Source organism: Gossypium raimondii, chromosome 10 (assembly GCF_025698545.1).
Source record: "Gossypium raimondii isolate GPD5lz chromosome 10, ASM2569854v1, whole genome shotgun sequence".
Classification (NCBI taxonomy): Eukaryota; Viridiplantae; Streptophyta; class Magnoliopsida; order Malvales; family Malvaceae; genus Gossypium; species Gossypium raimondii.
In genome coordinates this window covers 20402594-20420614 of record NC_068574.1, presented here as the reverse complement: position 1 = coordinate 20420614, position 18021 = coordinate 20402594, and the positions used below count along the sequence as shown (strand labels likewise).

The 18021-nt window shown below is 31.3% G+C and overlaps 1 protein-coding gene across 2 annotated transcripts; it reads left to right on the top strand.

Annotated features, from left to right (window-relative positions):
- Positions 1–2678: 2678 nt before the first annotated feature.
- Positions 2679–7942, top strand: LOC105776820 (protein IQ-DOMAIN 13). Of its 2 annotated transcripts, none has more exons than XM_012599731.2 (7): positions 2679–2791; positions 3383–3423; positions 4599–4773; positions 5238–5651; positions 6133–6372; positions 6537–6665; positions 7029–7942. In XM_012599731.2, the coding sequence occupies exons 3-7, from the start codon at positions 4699–4701 to the stop codon at positions 7740–7742; spliced, it is 1572 nt and encodes a 523-aa protein (XP_012455185.1). In that variant the 5' UTR covers positions 2679–2791; positions 3383–3423; positions 4599–4698; the 3' UTR covers positions 7743–7942. The 2 variants fall into 2 exon arrangements, with proteins under 2 accessions (XP_012455185.1, XP_052478551.1); XM_052622591.1 differs by having other exon boundaries at positions 2686–2791; positions 3394–3423.
- The last annotated feature ends 10079 nt before the right edge of the window (positions 7943–18021 follow it).

Genomic DNA, 18021 nt, shown 5'->3' with positions numbered 1-18021 from the left:
AGTACCCGAATTTAACGATCGGTTTGGGTATAGTGTTACAAAACAAATTTGCTTCATATAAAACATAAATTTTATATAGATGTTTTATTTAAATAGAAATATTGTATATAACATAACTAAAAATGTTTATTACAAGCTATGTTTATGATTATATAATATATAAGAATTTATAAACATAATTAATATTATTCTATAATATGCATATGAACTTTTATGATTTTTTTGTTTATTTGTATGTAATATTAATAGTTATATGGTATGTACATAAATTTTAATTATTTGAATTATTATCTAATATATATATATATATATATATATATATATATAAAAAGGTACAAGTTTGGAAAAACTTTTAAATTGGTAAGAATAATTTTTATTATTTATTATATTACTAAATTGGTATTTGAATAATTTTATTTTATTATTAAAATTTTAATATTAAAAATATTTATTATATTTAGGCTTAAGGGTAAAAAAATGTCTTTAGTAAAGAAATAAAAGAAAATCAATTAAGCCCTTAAAAGAATGTACTCAATTGAGCCCTCAATTCAACTAGGCTTTGTCGATAATGAAAACCATTATTGACCGGCTTGATTATTAACAGATGCTCACGCGATTGACAAAATCAATGAGAAGTCAACACATGACATGCCACTTGGACAAGTATGCTGATGTGACATCTTTTAACCTAATTATTAATGTCACATTAATAAATTTAACAAAAAAAATAGTATTAACAATATGACTTGATTTTTAAAATTTAAAAAGTAAAGAGACTAAATTTTTGGAAATAAAAGTATAAGAACTAAATTCTAAATTTGTGAAGAGTACAAGGACTTATGGTATATTTTAACCTAATTATTAATGATTGTTTCGTTATAAATTTGGACCTTTTCAGATTTTAGATTAGATCTATCTCGGGTTTTAGCTCGAATTGGTTTCGAGTTTGAGCTCAAGCTCGAGTCGGCCTTAGGCTTAGGATTTTTCAGGCTCGGATTCTTCAAGCTTGAGCTTTATTAGGCTCAAATTTTGATCGGACACAAATTTTTTGGGGTTTGGATTTCTTGGGCTTGGATAATTATGGGGTTAAATTTTCTCAAATTTAGATCTTTACGAGCTTAGATTGACACAAGCAAATTTTCGGGCTCGAGTCTATTTTGTCAACTCTATTTATCGTTACTCTTAAACACTTCATTTTATCTTAAATGACATTAAATTTTAAATGATTTTGAATACACCTATAAAATGCTTGGAATAAATTACATGAATGTTTCAATTTGAATGTTAGATGTTAGAAAAATAGAATTACCAGACAAAGAGGAGGAAGATTCAGAAAAAAACTCAAAAAAAAAAGAAAGAGAATGTAGAGTAAATAAAGAATAAAGGTAAGATTTTAAAGGATGATATAGTCATAAAAGAAAAATAAATAAAGGGTTAAATCATTATTTGGGGCCTAAACTTGGTAATTATTCTCAATTGGAACTTTAACTTTTTTTGTGTGTGTCAAAGTTAAGTCTTGAATTTGATAATTGTTCAAACATTGGGGTATGAACTAGGCAACTATTCCCATATTGGGGTTTGAATTGTTTTTTTTTGTCTAAGTTAGTTCTTAAACTAGACAATTGTTCTCATATTAGGATCTGAACTTGATAATTATTTTCACATTGAAACCTAGACTTTAGAATTTTCAAAGAACTATTAAAGACTAACTTGGATTAAAAAAAATTTTAAGTGCCAACGTGGGAATAAATATCAAGTTCAGGATCAAACTTGAAAAAAAAAGAAGTTGAGGTCCAATGTAAAAAAATCATCAAATTTAAAGCTTAACTTGAATAAATAAATTTTAAATCCCATTATGAGAATAGTTGCCAAAAATTAAAAGAATGATTTATCCCATAAATAAATGAAGTATTCAACACATTGTTATTAAAAAATAAAATTTGGAGTGGTAAATCAAACAAGTAACAAAATCCGTACAATCAAGTTGCTTACACGGCACTCTAAAGTGTAAACAAAAAACCATATGCTGAGCTTATAAATAAAGGATAGTAGTTATTTCATCTATATCACACTTACCATTCTTTGTGAGCTATGCACCACAATGCTTTCCTGCAACAACCACTTTCCCTTCTCTAATTTTATAAATCAAGGACGAATAATTGTATTTTCATCCTCTCCTATGAGGATCACCCCCACATTATCAGTTTCTTCATTTTATTACGAGACAAAAGTTAATGCTTGAGTAGGTTTACTATTTGTAGCTCCACTGCAATAAATAGCAAGTGTTGAACACGCTCCTCCTCTATTGCACGTTGGCAATGCCATTGATAATCTTATTAATTTCACTTTACCAAAGACTAAGGTAACTTGAGATAGTTGTGGGCTGCCAAGTTTCCTTTACAGTAGTGCATGGATCATTATTATTACCAAAATAAATTTGGTTTTTCATAAAATCTAGAAAACTAAATAATATCCAAAAATAAGATTCATTAATCAGAAGAAAACATTCTTTCTTACTGTCTGTTTGAGCTTAAAAGAAAATCAAAGTAGCGATAAAATAGAAACCAGGTCAATAAATGAGGTAGGTATGAGTAAAAAAGGGACTTAAAAGAATATTGGTAAGATAAAATGGCATTTATCATTTGACCATTTTCTCCAAGGCTTGAGACTCGGGCAAGCGGAGGTATCCATGGTTGCGAATCTCAGACAGAAACTCGAAAAATCTTCGTGTTTCTCCTTGCAGGTCAAACCTATCAGACCAGACAGATAGTTCACACTTGAAGCATGTCTGGTATGTGAAATACATTTTAATATAAAATTTATATTTACAACATTAATGGTTAAGGAAAAAAAGAATTGAAAGAGTACCAAACCTAACCGTTTAAATCAGTGAGTGGGCATGGTTGCTGTCCAAATAGTCTTCCTATTCAAGTAAAGGTGGTTGAAGTTTGGCACATTGAGTGAAAAAGTGGGCAACCCTTTTTCTCTCAACCCTTCCCTTTCTTATACTCGTTTTCTGATATGAATGTGATCATCATCATCAACTGCAGCAACCCCTTTGATGATTTCTTTCTTTTAAAAACATGTACACAGCCACCAAAAGTTAAAAAAAGGTGGCAAAAGAAAAAAAAATGAAAAAGTTGGACATTTCCATACCCACCCAAGGGAAACAAAAAAGGTTAAAGAATTTGTGTTTGGAAAGGTAAGAAACATTACAATAGTGAGTAGAAAGAAACAAAATAGAAACTCTCCCCCATGTGTTAGATAAAAAGGCTAGGACCAAGAAAAAGATTATTTGAAACAACAATGTTGTATGGGATAGATGGAGGCTGTTTGCTGCTGTTCTTCTTTTTGTAGCTTCTCATAACTTAGCTTTTTGAAGGGTTCTTGCAGAATTTGGAAGTTTGAAGCTCTCTCTTAAAGGTACATTACGCGTATGTTTTAGTTTTTTTAGCATTTTTGTTTATATAAAGTTTTGGGCTTTTGTCAATTATGTTGTTCATGATCAAAGGTAATCTTTTTTCTTTTGGCTCTGTGTTAATTATGTTCTTGGGGAAGGAGTAGAAAACTATAATTTTCAAAAAGTGAGCTTTTCTTTAAGGTAGTAAACTTTTAGTATTAAAATTTTCCTGTCTTTGGATCTTTTCTGTACGAGTGTCAGATGTTTTGTTGGAGAATTAATTGTTGTCTTTTAAGCTTTAAACAACACAGATCCCCCCCCCCCTCTCCATGGCAAGTATTATATGTTCTCAAAACCAGGAGTTTCTGAAAATAAAAAATCTCTAGCATTTGAGTATTTATGGTGAACTTTTTTTGTGGGGTTTCTACTAGGAGAACTCAAGCTTCCCAGAAGGAAAAATTTCTGCGGAGAGGAAGTTTATGCTGATTGTCAAGGATTTCTGTACTATTATTTTAATTATATAAAAAGTGACAAAATTATCTTTCATGGGTGATTAACAAAACAAATGGACTTTCATGCCTGCTTGTATATGTCTGCAAGGGTTTCTATACTTGGACTGAAATGTTTTGAGCTTAACTTGGAACCATAAGAAACAAACTGGTGGGTTAAACCCAATTTACTTATATCCTGTGAGAATATGGAGGCTGTTTTTCGTTCAACTTACACCGAATTCTGAATCACCATACCAAAATTCCCCTGTTTCTTCTCGTGTCATCTGTTCTTTTCATTTTGCTTTTTGTTCGATTCATTCATGGTGGTGGATGACCTTAGTTTCAGGCCTATAGCCTCCTTTGTGAGAAGTTTTAATTCTCTTTTAATGAGTAGTTTTGGGACCTTATCCTTATGAATAATCAAGCTAATTTACTTGTTATTGTGTTTACAAAAGTTTCCATGTCGTAACATTTGTTCTTTATTTAAGAACTTTTGCATCATGAAAAGCCTGAAAAGTTTCCAAGTCATAACGCTTATCAAGCATTTTAATCAGATTTCATGGTTGAAAACTTGAATTTTAGAATCTGCATGAAACATTAAATGTTTTGATTAATGCATTGTTTTTCATCCTTATCTTTCATGATGGACACTATGCTGTATAGCACTGTAATTACATTAGATCTTATGCATCTCTTTACGACTCCAGATAGGACCGTCGTTTTGGCCCTTGCACGAGTGGATTTGCTGGCTTTTTTTGGTTATTCTGTTTCTTCACATGCTTAGACCAACAAAGTAATGCTGGCAGTATGGGAAAGAAAGGAAGTTGGTTTTCTGCAATTAAAAGGGTTTTCATACCACACTCCAAGGAAAAGCTAAGTAATGTAAGTTCGTATTTTTAACTAGGTGCATATGGACTTCGCTACTTTGTCTATGGTTTTGATTAACTATATGAAAAGAACGTACTAATTGTAGATGTTTTTTATTGTTTAATTTCATCATCTATCTCATATTTTTGTTAGAGAAAAACTTACATTTTGTGTATAAGGTTCAAACATCCAGCAGATAGTTGTGATTGCTGATTAGGTAAACAAAAGAACCCGGCATTTGGAAAGATGTCAAAATAGAAATGGGTAGAATTAGTTGCCTTTGGAGAGTGAAATTTCTGATTGAAGACATTTTTGTTGCATAGTCAGCTCTTGAAGTCAATGTGTTTGTTTCATAGATCAAATGTATCTCATGCATCGTAAGAAGCACTCTGGATTTAGTTCTTGTAAAGAATGAACCTTTTTCTACCTAAATGTTATTGAGAAGACGCCTTCTGTTTTTCTATGGTTAAATCCTTCAGGAATCGGATAAACGAAGTGGTAAAGAAAAGAAGAAGAAAGGCCTAGGAAAATTAAGGCATGGAGAAACCAATTCCTTTATTCCCCTCTTTAGAGAACCCAGCAGTATTGAGAAAATTCTTGGGGAGGCTGAAAGAGAGCATAAACTAGTATTCAGGCCTCCAACACCTCCAGAGCAGCCAACGACACCACCTTTTGTGCCTCATAAAGATGCTTCTCCAAGAGTTCCTTCACAGAGGATTGCCTCTCCTAGGATTGCTTCCCCGAGGGCTGCTTCTCCAAGAACCGTTTCCCCTCCACGAGCTGCTTCTCCAAGAGCTGCTCCACCTAAGGTCGTCCGTCCTCGACCAGAACCAACTTTAAGGAATCATCATGCTTCTGCTACGAAAATTCAAGCAGCCTATAGAGGTTATATGGTAAATCTTCACTTTTCTTATTAACAAAAGATTTCAAAGTGCAAATTTCATGGAGGCAACAGGTTTTGAATAGACAAACAATGACAAATTATATGGCCATAAACTGAATAATAGTTCAGCAGAATTAATCTGTTAAAGATTTCATATTTTAAGGACTTATGACAAGTACTGATGTGGGATATTATTGTTTGTGCAAGTCTGGTCTATATTTAGTCACTTTCCCCTCCACTCACATATTATAAATGAACATAATTCCCCTTAAAACCTTTATAGGTAGAAAGGTTAAAAGCCATTTGCTATGAACAACTTTCTAATGGGCTCAGTAATGGCTGAAGTTTCCTTGGGAAAACAGTTAATCGCATTGCTCTTAGTTGTTGGTGATATCATGTTGTATGATGATACACAGTAGAGTCCTTTGCATTGATTTGTCTTGCATCAATAGTTGATTCCCAGATTGATTATCTTGGAACTCATAATACAGGCGAGGAGAAGTTTTCGAGCTTGGAAAGGCCTTGTGAGGCTTCAAGGAGTTGTTAGAGGTCAAAACGTGAAACGTCAAACTTCAACTGCAATGAAACGTATGCAGCTTTTGGTGCGAATACAGTCTCAGATTCAGTCACGCCGGATCCAGATGTTAGAAAACCAAGCACGACAAGAGGTTCATTTTAAGAATGATAAAGAAGTGGAGAGTACCTTGGGTAAATTGGCCTTCAGTCAGGCAGTAAGTTTTCATTTGTTTCATTTCTGGTTGCATATACTCTTCTTTCTAGTCTCATAAGACCTCAGGAAACTTGGTGAAACTTGGAGATAATTCATGCCTGTTTCGTACATATTTACTCTTTATATTCCTGTTAAAATGAGTAACTTAGTTGAGCATTGGATCAGTCCGAGGCAGGCAATGAAGACTGGGATGATAGTGTGCTACCAAAAGAAGAAATCGAGGCAAGAATGCAGAGGAAGGTAGAGGCAGTCATCAAGAGAGAGAGAGCCATGGCCTATGCATATTCCCACCAGGTATTTTTACTACCCCAAATCCAGTTTCAGTTGGATCATGCAGGATGGTTAGTGTATAAACTCATATTTTCAGCATATCTTTTTGCTGAAAGCTGCTAGTTGAAACAATACTTTGTCCTTCAATGGACCCCTCTGTTGGTTAAGCATTCTAGTTTTTCTGTCGTATTGGTGTATAATTTCCTATGGGAATTAAACTGATGAAGCGATCTCGAATGATCATCTGAAGTGTGACTTGGCTTCTGAATATTTTACGTCCAACATTGATAGGGTTGAATGTCAAATCTAATCAAACCTTAGCATTCATCTCCATTTAGTTTGACTTGTATAAGCCTAACTACCGTTGATTTACCTTTCTCCATACAGCTATGGAAAACTACTCCAAAACCAGTTCACGCAGACATTCGCACTCGTGGATTTCCATGGTGGTGGAACTGGTTAGAACGTCAGCTATCTTCTAGCAACACTCCTGAAAGCCAAGGCATTAAGAATTTCCCGCTTACACCACCAAGGCCAAATTCCGAATTGAAGCCTAGTCCAAAACCGCCATTGAGCAGCAAGCAACATCAATTTATGTTTGACAATATGGACACTCCAACACCGAAATCTACAAGATCAACTACACGACCTATGCAAACTCCACCTAGTAGAATCCTACAAGGAAGCAGTTCAGGATTGTCAAAATATTCAAGACCGAGAGCTAGTGGAGCGGATTCGCCATTCGACTTGCCCTTGAAGGATGATGACAGCCTTACTAGCTGCCCACCATTTTCAGTTCCAAATTACATGACACCAACAGTTTCAGCGAAGGCCAAAGCAAGAGCCAACAGCAATCTGAAGGAGATGTTCATGGGGACTCCAGGAAGCGAGTCATCGAAGAGGCGGGTTTCATTCCCTTTGACACAAGGGATAGGATCATTCAAGTGGAGCAAAGGGTCTTTGTTTTCAGGCAAGGATTCAAGCTCTCAAAAGGGTTTAGATAAGAACCAATCGCTTCAATCTATAGGTAATTTGAGTGTGGATTCAACCGTTTCAATGCCTGCTACGGTTGGAAGAAAGCCATTTAACCGATTTGTGTGATCTTCTATTGTTCCTTATTTTTTAACCTTTGATTTCTTCATTTTGGTGTTTATCTGAGTGTATGGTGCTATGTTGAGTTGCACAATTTACTGGTTGTAAGATAAAAATAAAAAATAAAAAAAAAAAAACCCTATAGGAAATGATGGTTTCAATGTAACACGATTTGGGGTTTGGTAAGCTATTATAGTAATTTTTTTTAATTCTTTATTATTTTTCTAGGTTGGGGATGAGATTTATGGTTATTTGGGATGACAAAATTTGAAGCTGTGAGATCAATTTTAAATTGATTCCCTTCGAATAAAGTAGATTTAAAAAAAAATTGTGGATGGAGTGGACTAGGATGAATTTTTTATTTTGGACCTTGCGTATGAAGTAGTTATAATAACCACTTTTTTCGTTTCGTCTCGTCACTATATGAAATTACTATTTTTTTTCTTTGTATATATAAGGTAAAAATGTAACAAAATATTATAGAAGAAAATTCATATATTTTATGTTTAAATAATTTTTTAAAGAATTATATTTAGATGTTTACTCGACTTTAAAAAGATTTAAAAGATTAAAGATAAGTACAGAAATTAAATTGAAATAGAGCATGTTGGGGTGGGAGATGGATGTATCTAACATTCATGGAGGTGATAGTGGTTTTTAAGACTATACGTACATAGTGGAGCGGGGCATGTAACATTTTTAAAGTTCCCTTAGTAGTAAGAAGAGTAAACTCTGGAATATATGTGTTAAGATTTCTTAAAGTAAATAAAATGTGAATTATCAATGTTAGTAGAAAAGAGTATCGGATATTGAAGGAACTTAAAACAAGAAATCTGTTGTGAGATAATGATTTGAAGGACTAAATTATAAAAAATTGAAGAGTAATGGGGCCAAATCGTAAATACTCAAAATTTAAGGGTTTAAAGTGAAAAATAGAAAAATTTTAGTGACTAAAATTGTCATTTTTCCAAAAGTGTGAATAACAAAATTGTAAATATAAAAAGTTTCAAGAACAAAATGGTCCTTTTGCAAGAAAAATAATTTTAAGAATTTACTACAATACCCTTGAGTGTATGGATGAATCAAGGCTATTGGATTTACTTGAAGATTAAGAAAAGGGATATGAACCCTTAGATTATAATTATTATGTTGGTGATATTTTATTATTTAATTATTATTTTAATATATATGATAATTATAAAGGAAGTCTTCATACTTTCAAAAGCTCTTAACGTCCATGAAAGGGAGAAGAACAAAATTTTGCACTTTATGTAATTTAGTCATTTTCCATTAAATTTACTATTTTCATCCAAAATTCATGAAAATTTCTATAATCACCAAAAAGGAAAAATGAAGTAGGGATCCTAGAGAGTTCGATTATCATTTTGGAAGTAAGAAATTGGAGTTGGAAGTGAAGGAAGTTAAAGAGAAGTTAGGAAATCAAGGTGTCAAGGCTTGAAGATGAAGATGGAAGTGTGAGAAAGAATGTAGTCAAGAAATTAAGCTAAGTGGTTTTAATTATTATGTTACGTTTATTTGAGTGTTTAAATTGATGAGATATTGTAAGAATTAATTTTGTATAATTATTTTCATGTTCTAAATAAAGAAAATATAATGTTTATGTATGCAGAGAATGGTGAATAATTTTAAGAATAATTGATGAATGATTTTAAGTGAATAACTAAAAGCAAGTGTGAGTTGTTTAATTATGAAAATTTGTAATGCAAATTTTATTAGTGTGACTGATAAATTGTGCATTTGTGATGTTGAAAGTTGTAAATATTTATTTTGATTATTATTTGGATGAGTAAATTGAAAAATTATCTGTTAAAGTGATTAATTTGATAAAAATGAAGTAATGAGTAAATTGTAAATTTGGCTAAAATTTGAAATTAAGGATTTAAATAGAGAGATTAAATTTTGGATTTTTATGATAAGACTATGAGAATATGATATATTGAAAAATTATACTTAAATTAACATGTTTTAGATTAAAAGAACTAAATTGAAAATTTTCTAAAAGTTCAAAATTTAAGAATTGAAATGTGGAAATCTAAAATTTAAATATTAATTGTTATGTATGGTTTTTTATTTGAAAACTTATAAAAGAGAACATTATGAGATAATGATTGATGTTATAGCAGACTTGTCCATGGGTTGGGTTATCTGTTTAGGCTCGAAGGTCCATCCAAAATTCGAGAGGGTTTGGGTAAAAAAACAAGCCCGAAAAATGGGATTGGGCAAAAAAATTAGGCCCCTTTAAAATATGGGTTGGGCTCGAACATTCAAGCCTCGAGCTTGGCCTGGCCCATTTTAAATTTATAATACTTTATATTATGTTATTTATATATATATTATGTAATTTAGAACACATGAAAAAAATAAACCTATACTAAATATATAATACTACTCTAATGTAAACATTAAAAAAATGTTAAGATGACTATATAAAAATTTTCAATAAATAAAAAAATGTATAAAATTATTAAATATTAAAATAAAAAAATATAAATATTATTTTTTTAAAAAATTAAAAATAATATGGGTGGGCATAAAATTGGCTTGGGTTAGTATTTTGTAAATATGGGTGGGGGCAAAATTTTAGGCCCAAATTTTGGGTCGGGCCCGGCTTGAGCAAGAATAAAGTATGTTAATATCATGATTAGGCATGGCCCGAACCCGACCCGACCCATTTACACCTCTATGTTATAGGGACTAAATTGTAAAGATTTTAAAATCTGGAAATTTGAGAAAAGGGGACTGACTTATAAAAATCTGGGAATTCTGGGCTGTTTTTGGAAGAAACAGATTCTGTTTTTAAGGACTAAAATCATAAAACAGTAAAAATCGAACTTCAGGGACCAATTTGTAAAAACTGCAAAACTAAAATTTTATGGACTGTTTGTAAAATTTGTAATATTGAAAAATAGGTCCTGTTTAATAAATTCTAAAAAATACAGGAGTGGAAATGAAGAAAATAATTATATAAGTGGTTAAATGAAAAGTTTGGAAAATTATTGAATTAAGTCTTAAATTAGAAAATAAATAAGTAAAAGTATATATATACATATATTGAGAATTAATTTAGTAACAACAATATGAAGGTGAAGTGAGTTATATTATGAAGTATTAGTTCATCTTGAGAAATGATTAAATTGAAAAGAAGTTAAATTTAATATAAAATAAATAATATTAGGATGCAAAAGTCACGAGAAGTTTTGATATACGAAGACTTTGAAGTTAAAAAGGAATAGTAATCTAGTATATATTCCGATACCTTTATTCTTTAAATTGACTTGAAATCTAGATTCTCTAATTAAAACTTAATTAATGATGAACTTTTAAAAGGAATTTAAATGTCATATGGAGCCTCGATGCCAGAAAAGTAAGCTAGGGTTAGAGATTAGAACTGTTAATTTTAATGTTACAGGACAAGTGATAAAGCAACGTGTGCCAACTGTGAAGTGGTGATAAATTTAGCAACCCACTCTATGGTCATCCTTATAATTACTTTGCTTGTTATATTTTGGTTGTTCTCTGAATTTGAAACTTGTGTACAAATAGTTTAAGCTTAAAGTAAAACATGGAAATCAAATTTATTTTTATTAAATAGATAAGTTCAATCAAACTTATTCATTTAAATTTATCAAGAGTTTTAAATATTAAATGAAACAAATTAATTTAAATTGGGAGTGAAAATAAATTTAAATAAGGAAATACATGTAATTAAGAATATTAAATGCACTCTATTTTTTTTACTCGTATGAACATTTTTCTATAGCACGAAAGCATTATTTAACATGTTATCAAAATGTAAAAATGTTATCATGTTGGTGAAAGAAAATTTCAACATTAAAAATAGAGTTATGAAATGGTTATTTAACAATTGAATCATAGGTAGAGTACTAACTTACTTTAAAAAGCTTGCATCAATTTTGAGTTGGTGTTGAGTTGATTTGTGACACCAACTCCATAAATGATTCTATTAATAAAGTTTTAGTTGAAGTATTAAAGTCGAGGTGCTATTGATGTTGGTGAAATGGGTTAAAATCTCTTTATATGCAAAAGTTTTATTGGTTTTCTTTAAAAATATAAAAAGAGAAAAGTACCCTTGTAATAATATAAATTACAAATATGAAAGGGTTAATTAATAATTTATCCAAATTAGTTGGTGTCACTTAACTTGTGACACAAAACTCGATAAATGACTTAATATTGGTAAAGAAGTAAAGATACATAGAACACGAAGAGGGTGGAAAATAAATTTTATGTTAAAGATTGTCATATTAAACAATGATGAGATTTTTGTTGGATGGCAAAGTTTAAGATTCTTAATGTTTTGAGTTTAAATCATATAGTTTGCATATTTTCTTAATTTAAAGTTATTTTTTATTAATTTTTATATAAAGTATGAAAATACAAAAATACCTTATAATACTATATTTTACATGTTTCAAATATAATTTTTTTTGGTGATTTCCTTGACCGAGTTGGTATCAAGTTGACTCATGACACCAACCTAATCACAAACTTAATAATAGTATAGGTAACAAAAAAGTATTTTCCTCATTAGGTATTGTTAAAGAACTGACATATCCTTAAGGTTTTGTACCATGAGGCTAAAGAAAACCTAAAGGCATCTATTGAATTTGCTGAAGAATGAAAACTAATGCAAGCCCAAGAGCCATTCACAATCTCATTCGATAACCCAACAAAGTGATGGACTTAGTCTTCCTAAAGGTCCAACCACTCGAGCAAGATCAAGGTAGATTCAAGCTAAGTTAAACTTGGTCGCACAAGATACCGTGATGAGTGGGCTTAACAAGCTTGGAAGAGTTGAAATCAATGCGAAAGACAATCAAGGTTCCAAATCTTGGTTTCTTACAAGCAACATTGAAATGAACTTTGATATTGGACCTTTACAAAAGAAGGGATCAAAATATGTGTATACAAGTAAATGTGTATATGGTTGGGATATGTCTTGGTAATTGGAAAAAAGGTTATAAGGAGAAAAATGTGAGGATATGATTCAGGTACAATGTAAGGAGGATTGATTTGATTTAAGTCAATGTTGAGTACAAAAAGATGTTTTATGTGACTGTGATGGATAATGATCATGATAAAAGAAGAGAGAGAGAGAGAGAGAGAAAGAGAGAGAGAAAGAGAGAAAGAGATTGTGTAATTTGTCAGTGAAAGGAAAGCACAAATAATTTTGAGTTTGAGATTTGGCATTGCCAGTATAAAGTGATTAATTTGATGGCATAATAAGTGGCTAATGAGGAAATCTCTATTGTTTACACAAGCAAATTATGAACAGGTTAGGATTTGGATATGACTATGATATTTTGAATTTAAGGAAATTGCGACTTATGTGCAAGATCATCATAGGTATACGAATTGGAATTTATGAATAAAGTTAAAATATATGATTTAAAGAAAATCGAAATAAATCATGCGGACTCTAAGGAACAAGTAAGGATTTCAGGTCAATGAAAATGTATGCAACATGGGATTGTGAAGTGGACAGATAATATTAAATGGATTCTCTATAACGATTATAGGCTATGATCTGAGACAAACTGTGTGCATAAGAAGATAGTAAAGTAAGTATATGACATCAAGCGAACTCCCAACAAAGTACTTAGACGCCTTTACATTGAAATGAGATATTTGTGTTATAGGACTTCGAGATTGGATCTAATGATTTGGATTTCCCCTAAGATAAGAAAACTATTGAATAAAGGTTATCTATGTGTGATGTCAAGGTTGATGTAATTATGTCAATTTATGCCTCGGTTAAGAAGAATTAGTGAAGTTTAACGTGCCATTGTTATAATGAGTATTTGACAACCATTCCTGAAATCTGGACTAAATATGTTTAGGTATTTGAGGAATAAGGATAGTGAGTCTACTATGTACCTCCATTCTTAGGTGAAAAGTTATGATTTTGAGATGAAACTAATTCGTGATATGACACTGCAAGGATAAAGCAAAAATTATTTCATGCATATGGTATTAAAAAAAATTGGCTACATGAGGTCCAAATGGTGTTATGTTATCATGATAAATTTGGGCAACGAGCTATATGATAAATATCAAGGTGAGGTTACAAAAAAATGAGCTAAGTAAAAGGAAGTCAAGTGGATTTGATCCATTTTAAAATCTAGGATGACATGAAATGCAATCAAGATTTGGTTGAGCACCACATGTGTTAAGAATGCCTAGAAGAACTGTTGTGTAGTGAGTCTAGAATGGCAAAGGAAAGAATTGAATCAAGAAGCCTATGAACCTTATGGAAGAGACTTAAGTATTAAACTTCTGAAGTGTGATGTAAAACTCATTCTTGTTTGCTCTGATTTCAGGGTAAGCCTTTATAGGTTTTGTTGGTTTTGGTGGCTCAACAATCAACACAATCTGATATCTATCAAGAATAAGATCATATGTATAAATAAATGAAATAAAGGGTTTTAGAATCGATGCCTTAAGTGAGTAATAAGGATTATAAGAAAGAACCAATACATCAATACAATTTCTTGATAACCTTTTATACGAAATTCGAAGGATGAAATTTTCATAAGGAAGGGAGAGTTGTAACACCTTAGAATTTTCGATTAGACACATGGCATTATTCTGGTAGAGGATATAGTAAATTTGCAAGAAAATTTGGAAATGAGCCAGTTAAAGGATTCTTATGGAAGAAAAGTTGATATTTGAGATAGAAATTTATGAAAAGAATTTTATAAATGAAGATGCGACAAAAAGTGACTAAATCATAAATTTGCAATGTTTGAGGAGTAAGGTGTAAATTTAACCAAAAGGGTAAGTGTGAGTTATTATTGGCCATTTGACATAAGAATAAGTTGGAAAAATGCAATGGTGTGATAGAAATCACTTTTGAAACCAAATTGGAAATATTGGAAAGCAAAAAGACTAAACCGTAATTTTTTATTATTTTTGTTAAAACAAGTTTAAATGCATTTTTTTCATTAAAGGATTCTTATTAATTATCAAATGTGAATTATGAAATTGAAGTGGTCAAGTGTTTATTTATTGTGAAGAAATTAAGTTTTGAAGTAAAAGAAGCAAGATGATAATTTTACGACATAAGAGTATTTTGGTGATTTTTTAAGAATTTTATGATGAAAATAGTAATTGGATAATATATTTTATGTGTAGGATGAATTTGGACCATTTGGGTAATGTATTGGATTAGTGGATCACAATTTTAAAAAGTTGGACTTAATATTGTAGGCTTAGGCTTTCGGCCCATTTAGGTGTTTTTAAAAGAAGAAAATAGGAAAGGAGGAACCCCCATCAGCCTTCTCTTTGTTGTTGCCAACCAGCTCCTTTCTCATGGAGTTTCTCTTCTTCTTCATTCATTTTTCTTGTTTTTTCTTAAAACTTCTGAAAACCCAACATTCAAACTTTGAGAATTTGCTAAAATACTTTTAAAAAGGCCTTTCGAAAATCATTTTCAACTTCAAATATATTTTTTTTAACAAAGGTTTTTCTGATTATTGAGATAGAAAATGAAAGCTAGAGAGAGAAAACTTTAAAAAGGTAAGGTGTAATAGTCCATTTTCAGTGGTGTCGGAATAGTGGTTTTGGGACCACAAGTTCAATGATTTATTATTTTATTATTTATTTAATGTTTACAGGATTATATTAAGGTCGTAGTAAAATTTTGTTAAGAAATTTTGATGTTTAAATGGCTAATTAGGTGAAAAGGACTAAATCGTAAAAGGTGTTAAAGTTGAATTCTAATAGTTAAAAGGGCTAAATGGCTATGGAAAGGAAAGTTAATGGATTTGAATGGTAAATCTACCATATTTAAAATTAGTGGATGTGCATGGATATGTTTTATTGAAATTTTTAATTAGTAATAAGGTTAATATGGTAATTTAGTAAATAAAATAAAAATCAAGATAATAAAACATAAAGTAAAGATGATATCTTTTTCATTGTTTTGTTTCGAACCCTAAGTTAGCCATTGGAGAAGAATAAACTTTCGGTTTAGCTTGTGTTGATGCATGTAAGTGAATTCAAGCCACGTTTTTAATGATTTTTATGTTTTTGAATTCGTTTTAGCTTAATCTTGCTAGCCCGGGGTTAATTTGTAAAAATATTAAAGGTTGAGGGACTTGCCATGGATGTTTTTTATTTGGTTTTGTAGTTATTTGATAGATTATTAATCTTGGTTGTGAAATAAACAAGTTTTGTTAAGTGATTTTTGGTGAAATTGCATTTAGGGTTTTATTTGTGAAGATAGTAAAATTTCATGTTAAAATTATGAAATGTTGGATTAAGTGAGTTGGTATAAGTCCCTATGAAAATTGGCTAGTTAGTATGGAGGATTAAAATGGTTAAATTTCAAGTTATGTTAAAGACTAAATTATGAAAATTTAAAATGTTAGGGGTAAAATCATAATTTTGTATAATTATGAACTATGGGTTAAATTGAATACTAGAAGTACTTAATTGATTGAAATTATCTATTTAGATCAAGATAAACCACATTTAGACTTAAATCAAGGAAATATTAAAGTTTTGGATTAGTGTTCTATTCTACTTCTACGCCTTAGTTATTGAGGTAAGTTCGTATGAACTGTGATCGTTTTAATGTTAGTTAAATTGACTATTTTCCATGTTGTTTTAATAGAAATGAATCTATATATAAATGTATCCATATTATGATAAATTGACGGATAACGAGTCTTGGTTGAACCTTAAGAATTCTTAGGATACAAATGATATGTCATTAGGGATTTCATGTTTCGGGTGCTGGTCTTGAATGTCCTACCAATGGCTGAGGTCCTACATTTGTTGAAATTCTCCACAACTCGTGTGAGCAGCATCGTGTAGCTTATATTCCGAACCATAACTTGTGTAAGCATGCCCATTTCACAGCTCGTGTGAGCATTGATGTAAAGGAAATATTACAGTTATATGTAAAGGCACACTATGTGTGAGCTTTCCCGAGTATCTGATGTAATTCTAGATGATTCAACAGGTAAGAAAAAGAAATAAAATGGTAAGAATGCAAATGGAATAAATTATGAATCTATCAAAAGGTTGATGAGTTCATTGTATACATATGTATAGAAATCTACTAATTTATGGTTGAATTCATTTGTATTATGGACAAGTACACTAACTTGTGAGTTGATGATGTTTGTATAGGCTTATGTCAAGCTTATGGTTTTGGTTGATATCATACTTATGTTATATTTGTGCAAATGAAATGGTAAGTTATGTTTAAGTTTATACGAGCTTACTAAGCACTTGTTGCTTACGTAATTATTTTCCTTTGTTTTATAGATAATCGAAAACTCGATCGATTAGAAGATCATCTAAGACCTATCACACTATCCAGCAGTTATATCGGTAGATTTTGTGTATTTTGGCCAAGGTTAATAATTGCATGTATAGGATCTTTGTAATGTATGTTTTGATATGTTTAAGCTTTTGATGTTTTGTTGGTTTGGTGCACCTTAATGCCTTACCAAGATATGTCATATTGGTCACTTTTAAGTGCTTGTAAATAAGGTTCTTTTGGTATGCTTTAATGGCTTGCAAATGATCATGTATGATAGTTAATTGAACTAGGTTATTATGCTTGGGAATATGCAAAATTGACTTGTTTTGGTAAATGATGTTTTGATATAATTGTGGTGCATTTGAATGGCATATTGGTTAGGTGATTTAAAATGATTGGAATGACATGTTTATGCATGTTTGAATGATATTTGAATCCTTTGAATATGTGCCCAAATGGTTTAAATGATTAGGTATGAATTGGACTTCAAATGGCTTGATTTTAGGTAAGTTTTTGGGTTCACATGGCCTTAGACACGGGCTATCACACGTCACACAGCCTGGCAATATGGTCTTGTGTCATTTGTAAAGTTCTACGGTTTTATAAGTTAGTGAGTTGCACAACCTAGCACATGGTCTAGCACACGGGCGTGTGTGGCAACTCAGAGAGTTACACGGTCTGGCACACGGCTTACGACAAGGCCATGTGACCCTACTCAGTGAGTTACATGGGTGAGGACATGGGTTGGGACACGGCCATGTATCCCTTAGTTTGAATGTTACACAGCCTGGGCTATGTCACACGGCCATGTGATCCCTATTTTCCAATTTTTGTACATTTTTCTTATAACTTCTATTTTGTTTCGATTTGGTCCCAGATTGCTTGTAAGATATTTTTAGGGCCTCGAAGGCATGATATAGGGACAAAACGTATATGATTGCATGGTTTATAACTTGTTTAATTTATTTAAAT